The sequence below is a fragment of the Dendronephthya gigantea genome, unplaced genomic scaffold (genome assembly GCF_004324835.1).
Source record: "Dendronephthya gigantea isolate DGI-Jeju-01 unplaced genomic scaffold, DenGig_1.0 000307F, whole genome shotgun sequence".
NCBI classification, from domain to species: Eukaryota; Metazoa; Cnidaria; class Anthozoa; order Malacalcyonacea; family Nephtheidae; genus Dendronephthya; species Dendronephthya gigantea.
In genome coordinates this window covers 78,932-87,250 of record NW_021163317.1, presented here as the reverse complement: position 1 = coordinate 87,250, position 8,319 = coordinate 78,932, and the positions used below count along the sequence as shown (strand labels likewise).

Sequence of the window (8,319 nt, the reverse complement as noted above, 5' to 3'; positions counted from 1 at the left end):
CATAATTATTTATATTCAAGGCACCCTTTCCGTATTATGTTTAACATGAGTTAGCCGAGATGGGATTGAGCAGAGGGAGTAATAGTTATTCTGTGTAAGAAACAGTACAAAATGTACGGCTTGAATTTTAATAAGGAATATTCAAATGTACATAGGTACCAAAGTAGATAATGCTATATCAAATTTATAGGACTATATCAAAGGGTGTGGCATATACCTTCTATATCGCATATCGTCTTATTGTATTTAAAAACTATAATAATTTATTAATAAACAATCAATATTTAATTTTCCTTCAGATGGTAATACAATTATTGGGAAGAGAAGTGCAAGTAATGGATTCAGGAAAATTTTCAACCTTTAAATTTATTGTGTATTAAGATTCCAAAGTCCTAGAACTAGAAAAAGGGGTTATCGTAAATTTTTCCATGTAATTGTGATATAAATAAATATAGAAAAGTGTTAGAAAAATGGATAGGTTGTGTCATTTTGTGTTGAAAATATGGTAAAGCTAATTCTATTTGTGTCAAAATTATGAAAAAATTAGGTCGTTAACGGCTATAGGTGAAAAAAAATCAATGAAAAACTTGCCGGTGATTCTTTCAGTTTTAAATCCAAAGTTGCATAATATTCTTCAATTCAAACGCTTAATATTGAGATCAAGTAATTAATATTTATTTCTTGCTATTTTTCTTAACAAAGGCGCGAAAGGCTTTGTGAAATCTAAAAATCTGACATATATACGTCTGACATAATATAGTCCCCAATAGTTATACATAATTATTATCGTTAACATTAACTTTAGCCAGAATACATAAATCTTTCGTAGTAAATAGTGGTTTGAACATTTATAACGTGCAGTACATTTATCAAGACTTTGCGGGTTTTGTATTTAATTTGCATAATTGCAAACTAAATGGAGTAATTTACGAATTATTGTACATATTTTCGACTATACTTCCAACCATACTTTTTTGCGAATATTTCTGTCTTGTCTCTAATATACAAAGTTATGAATAATCAAACTAAATTATTAAAAAAGTATTATGTTCTTATTATTTACTTATTGCATTTTTATACGCAAAAGTTTGCGTATTCATCAAAAGAATCCAAGTACGCCATTATGGCTGTGTAACAAAACTGATATTGCTCCTATACAAAGAAAAATATATGAAGAATGATTGACTGCATTAACATAAAAATGTCCAGTATTGAGCACAGTTTATTTACAGCAACGTTACTCAACAGCAATTCATAGCACTTTGCAATTCATAGGACATAGTTCAAAAATAAAACAAATTGTTGAATTTATCCAGGATCGATTATTTCTCAATGGATGACTTGCGCTTCAGAGTTCAGGCTAATTTTTGATAGAAGTAACAAGAAGAAAATAAATCACAACAGCTAGAAAGAGCATACTTAAATTGGCGCAAATGTCGGCGAACTTTGGCCGCGAAATTTTGTTAAATGCGAGGCAAAGCAAGGTTATACGTGCAAAAATGTGTAACAAATGGACGACTTGCGCTTTAGGCTAATTTCTTACCCAGGCAATAAAAAAGACACTTTCTAAAAGAGCGTATAAAAATTGCCATTAGTAAAACTGCCAAGTTTGGTTGCGAATTTTTTTAAATTACGGAAAATATAGCCATGCGAATTTGACAGATTTTGTACACATTTGTATTTCGGCAGGAACTGTAACTAATTTACACATTTCCCACAAATTTGCCAACTTCGCATTTCTATATTTTCCGCATTTTAAAGAATTTGCGGCCAAACTTTGCATTTGCACTAATTTAAGTACGCTCTTTCTAGCTCTTGTGGTCTATTTCGTTGTTGTTATTCCTATAAAAAAAAAGTCTAAAGCGCAAGTCGTCCATTTAGTTAAGCACTTAATCCGGATACAAAAGAAGTAAAAGAAATTGTCAGTTTCGCATGCCTATATTTTCCGAAATTTACAACTTTTCATAGCCAAGCTGATATATAGCTAAGAAATAAGTCTAAAGCGTAAATCGTCCATTATCTGCTGCGGTTTTGACATTTTTGCACTAAACCCCACGCTTTATACTTTCAAATGATGCAGCCATCTAGACAAAGCGAATAATCCCAAAATCTACTCACAGAATTTTCGACAAATTGGGCTCGTGCTCCTCTGATAATTTTTATGGTCTGGAAGACATCCATTGCTTGTTTTATTTTTATTCGTTCCAGGAGGTTTGAAATTGCAATGTACGTCCCTGTCCGGCCTGCCCCATCACTGAAATTAAATTATTCAATACATATGCTGACACAAATATTGGAGTACCGCATACTATCTACATTTTGTGTGTCACGGACATGAAAATTACAGCCCTCTGCCCCATTTCCGGTACTAACGATAGCCGTAAACGACAAGAAATGCGACTCATCCACAGTCTTGGCACTCTCCATCCCTCTGACATAAATGAAAGACTCTCTTTCATTTAAGCTACTTCACCCATACTAATATAACTACCATTTCTTTGTTTACATCAAAGCTGGTTGTAATATGTTTTCGTTGCTGATGAGACTTCCCTCATGCATTTGCGGGCTATTCCTAGCCCACATGCAATCAGGTGCCTTTTTGGCAATGTAATGTATGCCACTTTGTTTTGATTTTTTGTTTTCTATTTGCCCATTTTTATCACGTGTTTTGCCCCCATACAAAACATGTATTCTCGCCTATTTATTTTCATACTAACTCTCCTGACGAAGGCCCTCAGGTCGAAACGTCGAGAAGTGTTTTGTCTACTTAGACAGTGGTTATACCACATGTGATGCTAAGTTGTTTGACGCTGCCACGCTGCCCGCCGTCATTGGTTATATTGATACTATCTGCATTGCCTTTTATTCATCGATATTCAATTTGATCAGACTAAGAGTTATTTGAAGAGTTATTTTGGGTAATAAGGAATAGTCGCATATGATATAGTAAAGTTGAATTACTTTGGCAAGCTTTAAAATTTTCAGCCTATTTTAGGTTGAGGTTGAACGCACGCTCATCGGGCTTCGACCAATCAGAACACATGTTAATGTTAATTTATGAAACAATTTATAACAAATTAAAGCAGTATGTAACGTTTTAGCTATGCACCTGCATGCCACGATTATTGGCCCCTTATGATTCTTCCTGGAATTTTCGGCCAGTGAATTTAGTGTGATGACGGCATTCCCTTTAGGAGGTACGCTGTGGTCCGGCCATTTCGCGTATTGGAAAATAGTTACAATACGTGGTTCTGACATATCCTATATAAATTCAAAGAGCATAATTAAATAAAATATCCATGTTTCATGGTAATGATATTTTTATATTCACCAGTACACATAATGGGATCGATTAATGATAAATCTGTTCTATATTTACATGTCTTCAAACATATTCTTATACACTTACTGAATAAGTTGATAGGGAAAAGGTTCTAGTCCATATTTCATCCGATTGTTCTTCAGAGTTCAACTGAACTGTCATCGTGCCGTACTGTGCAGGTTCACCTGGGTTTGTTGGCCAGAATTTTGGGAACGACTGAAACATGAACGTTTTAATCAGAACTTTCATGCAGTTTTTTTATAAGGAATTGTCGTCATGTTCAAATGTATAATTGTAACTTTATTGACACAACATTTCGCAGAACAAAACTATCCGATCAAATATACAGTACAATGCAACTTTGCTAGAGACCGCTGCTGATTTGAAAAAAGGTTAGAATTTCTATGCTATAATTTTTACCGTTCCGTCTTTGACGTTGTTTAACAACACAATCGTGGATGACTTTTGATAATAAACCAATCGCCAGAAGTCGTTCATCGTATTCGGAAGTGGACTTTGGGTTGCGATGAAATAATTTCGCCCGAGGTAACCCTGGAGAGATATGGGGGGCTTAGTTTACAAATATTCACTATACGAGAACGACGTGGTTCATGAATCAACGAATGCACGTGGCTGATTTATCGACAGTTTTAATATTAAAGAGTTAGAGTAATTAATCCTTTGTTTGCCGTTGTACTTGGCAAAGGAAAAATAAGCAAAATCAGCAATACTATAGTTGTTGGACAATGTGCACAATATTTGCGTACTTCCGAATATTAAATGAGCTGAATAATTGATTCAATCTGCTCTGATTTCATTAATCCATTACTGAAATTAATCCATTTTTACTGATTTTTTTTTAATGATATCTCCGGGATTTATATTACAACTTAACTGTTTCTAAACTAGAGCCACCTTAAATGGATTGAATATCTCGTTCTCTTCCCTCGGGGAATGTTCTCGCATGAAAACTTTTTTTATTATGAACAATCAATGTGTAGACTTAAGACATCGCGCCTCGGCTCCATGTTAAAAAGTGTTTCCGAATAAAATTGTATTATATTGGTCGAAATTAAGAATATAATTGACGCACATAGCTCAACAGAGTAAAACTAGAAATTCATTTCGTTTAAAAAGGTGTGACGAGCACTAATTATTAGAAAGGACTATAATTTTGTAAAACGGTCCAAAAAGTTTTTGATGCTCTTACATGAACAAACACAGCGTTGATGTAGTCTGAATATTCCAATCCATCCACGTACGGTAGAGGTACACGATTGCTTTCGCCTGAAAAACACAAAATGTTTATGTTGAATTTGATAGGTCGGTCACAATAGAGTGGTGTAATTTTATCTAATTTACAAAGAAATTTAAGCTCGAATCAGACAGTCATTTGAAATTTCACTTCAAGACCTCTTCATCTGTGTGAAATATGAGCATTTCGAAAGCCTGTTCAAATACTTTTGGAAATACTAGATATTACGTATACCAGGAAAAATATTCTTGTCGCGATTCTTTTTGAGATTCTCTTCAAGCATTGCTGCATTGTGTTCCTCTGAAGAGAATTTTGGCGAAACCTCACCCAACATCTGAAACAGAAATAAAAAGTTGAACAATAGAGTTCTCAAGCGCGTAATGCGTGACGGTAGTTGTTCATCAAGGTCAATTTGAATTGTGATTTCGCGATGTTCGGGATCGATTTAGTTTAACAAAGAAGCAAAAAGAGTCGGCAAGGTTTTCAGGCATTGCGCGCTTGAAAACTATTAAGCGAAAAGGGAAAGATCCACAGATTCTGGGACAAATTCCATGCATCGTATCTTCGATTGTATTGCATGCAACAAAATCTTGTTGAAAAATGCAGCAGGAACTCATTATATATCACCATCATGATTTCCGACAAATAAATTCTCCGTACAAATAATTTCTAATCCGTAACTACTAGCTGGTACAGTAAATATAATTTTATATTATAATATTATTATTTCAACGAATAACAAACCTTGAACTTCTCCTGAAAACCAGTAAATCCACTGGCTTTAACTTTGGCAAGAATTCCATTCTCTTTCTTGATTTTGATGGTATCAACCTCGTTCATTCCACAAAGAATATTTTCCAAAATGGCTTCGTGGATGAATATGTATTGTTGCTAAGATAGAAAGCACTAGATGGAAAGCTATTTCGTTTAAGACTATACTTGGTCGAAATAATGTCTTTGAAAGTGTATCATGTAAAGAGGACAATCTACTCCAATAACCAATTGTCTCGCCATTAATATTATTTAGTAAAGTTAATAAAAGATTAACATCAATATGAGAGCAATATTCTATACCCGTACCAAAGTTTGTACCATGTTCATCCTCCTTTCCCTCATTGCACATACTTGTCCAAAAATATCAATGGAATCGATAACACCTTTCTCCAGTTTATCAAGGATAGTATCAATTGCAAGAAAAACACCTGTTCGACCAACACCAGCACTGAAATAAATTTAAAAAAACAAATAGAGCGACGGTGACCAAAGGGCAATGTTTGCCTAGCTACCACTTATAATAATTGTCTTCGAATGAATTCACTTTGACTTTGACTTCGACTTATTCGGATTTCAGATCATCAAAATAATGCGAAAAAATACTTAATTTTAGCCGCCGTGTGAACAGTAATGATTATATAGATACACGTATCCTGTCCCAAACCAATTATTCTTTTCGAAAATTGGCATAAATTGCAGTCTTTTTTTTGAAAATCGTCTGACCTGCAATGAACGATGATGGGCCCAGACTGTTCCAGATGATAAGATCTGAAATGTGTTCTAAAAGCCAGGAGTTGAGTCGGATATTTGGGTACACCATGGTCAGGCCATGATAGAAAATAGTAGTGACGCACGTCGCGTTTTTCCCCATCCTACATGAAGTTAATATCTTAATTACGAGTTGAAGTTCTATTGACGTAGATGATAGCAAGAAAAAATTAACACTAATATAAATATGCTGAGTTGTAAATATTTTCAAGGAAATCCAACTTTTCTCCCTCACCTTTTTAATTTCCAAGGTATGCGTGACGTGATCAGCGAACTCTTCTGTCTTCGTTAAAGTCACTTCAATGTCTCCATACATTTCACTTCCTTTGTCAGGCCAATATTTGTCACATTTAGGCTAAAATGTAGGTTTGTATGCCATAATTATTCCACACAAACAATTCCACAACTTGTGATTCAGGACCCATTTTTAAGTCTTTTTAATGCATTTAGTAGCGAAAGATGAATGGATGAAAGATGAACTAGCTGGACAATATCCAAATATTAATTTGATATTTTTCTATTTATTCTTTAAGTCCTTTGGATACATTTAATTTTTTCGCGCAAACTCTTCTAATTTACTTGTAATTTCGCTTGTAATTGACAATAAAACACTTCACTTTAAATAGCTAGACTTTGGCTAGTTATTTGCGTGAGGAAAATCTGGTATCCTCCAGTAATTAGTTATTACTTGTTCATTTAGCTTTCATTTTCTATTTTTTCTGAAAAAATATTTTATCCAAAGAGAATTGCGGGCAAGAACCAAAACAAGCGAAAACTAGCTGAGACCTTACAAGAGAAAAAAGAGAACACTGAATAAAAAGAAACATGGCGCACAATTGTGTTGGAGTTTTAAAAAATGAAGTGATTGATAAAGGAATATATTTGCTTAGTTTCTCCAAATAAATTTGCTTGGTTTAAAATGCTGAGAGCATCTGAGTAATTGATTATAGTTGAGCATGGTGATTAAGTAGATAGACAGTATGGTTTATGGTTATCAGTACCGTAGCCAGCCTGTCGATTTGTCCCGCTATGCTAATATTTTGGTGTTCACTAACTGTGAAAACAATAGATATCTAAAGACATGAATAATTACAATAACTCGAAATCTACACAGTGGGACAAAATGGTCAGGGTGGCTACGCCACTGATAGTTATGGAAATAACGTCGTTACCCCTAGCCTGCAACGCAGACTATATATTAGGGTATATATAGTCTGCTAATCAGCGGCACAAAGCTTGTATGGCCAGGTGAATGTTCGAATTATTTCCGGTATTATAATTATGATTATGCATATGATTATGTATATGATTTGCACGCAAATTGCATAATTATTTGTGACAACATGGCCGCGCTGATGTGCGTGCTGTGTTTCTCTGTGCTGGAAAAGAAGTCAGATATAAATCTTGTAAAAAGAAAGCGTTCTCTCGACATTGCGGCCGACATATTTCGATGACAATGCTGGTTCCAACGACTTGTTCTTCGAGAAGATCAGCGAGGAGAGGAACCGCTCGGAAGACTAGAGACTTCCCGTAGCCTGTGCCAGCACTAAAGAAGATATTCTTACCGAGTAAAAAGGCTTTGAGTGCCTCGACTTGCTCTCGATGAAGACTTTCCACTTAAAAAAAACAGCATACAATCCGAATAGCTTCCGAAAAGTGCTCTTCTTCAAGCAAAGATGGTTCGATGAAGGACGCCATGTTGTTTGTGAAAATAATAAATATTCTGAAATTTTGATTATTTTGCATAATTATAAGCTAACCAATCAAAATGAGTCCCACAATTTCTCGGGAAACCCACGTGACCATACAAGCTTTGTGCCGCTGATTAGCAGACTATATATACCCCAATATATAGTCTGCGTTGCAGGCTACGTTAGCCCTGACATTCTGATCTTAGGATTATGATGCTAATGATTTCGAAATACACTGGCAACTATTCCCATTTATTGGGTCCAGCCGAGGAGACATTTACCTTTCCACGCTCAAAAAGAGAGGTTACCATAACAACCGAATAGCTATTCTGCTCCCAAACCATTCGCCACATATCATTCACAGTAGCTTCGTTAGGACCTAATAGGATAAGGCAAAATGTATTTAAAAAATGAAATGACCGTGGTGAAGACTGAAGAAAGAGGAATATATAGTGAGATTAGTTTTTTTTACTCTATTTGAATTAATAAAGTGTTTACTACGTTGGTTT

The 8,319-nt window shown here is 34.9% G+C and overlaps 1 protein-coding gene across 1 annotated transcript; it reads right to left on the bottom strand.

Annotated features, from left to right (window-relative positions):
• Window positions 1-617: 617 nt before the first annotated feature.
• On the bottom strand, window positions 618-8,155 carry LOC114541740 (receptor-type tyrosine-protein phosphatase alpha-like). Its single transcript, XM_028561546.1, has 12 exons — window positions 8,092-8,155; window positions 6,355-6,474; window positions 6,075-6,223; window positions 5,658-5,799; window positions 5,322-5,468; window positions 4,812-4,911; window positions 4,533-4,609; window positions 3,743-3,874; window positions 3,410-3,538; window positions 3,110-3,261; window positions 2,119-2,254; window positions 618-1,152 (listed from the first exon to the last, which is right to left on the bottom strand). Exons 1-12 carry the CDS (start codon window positions 8,152-8,154, stop codon window positions 1,075-1,077), a joined length of 1,425 nt encoding a protein of 474 aa, XP_028417347.1. The 5' UTR covers window position 8,155; the 3' UTR covers window positions 618-1,074.
• Between the last annotated feature and the right edge of the window lie 164 nt (window positions 8,156-8,319).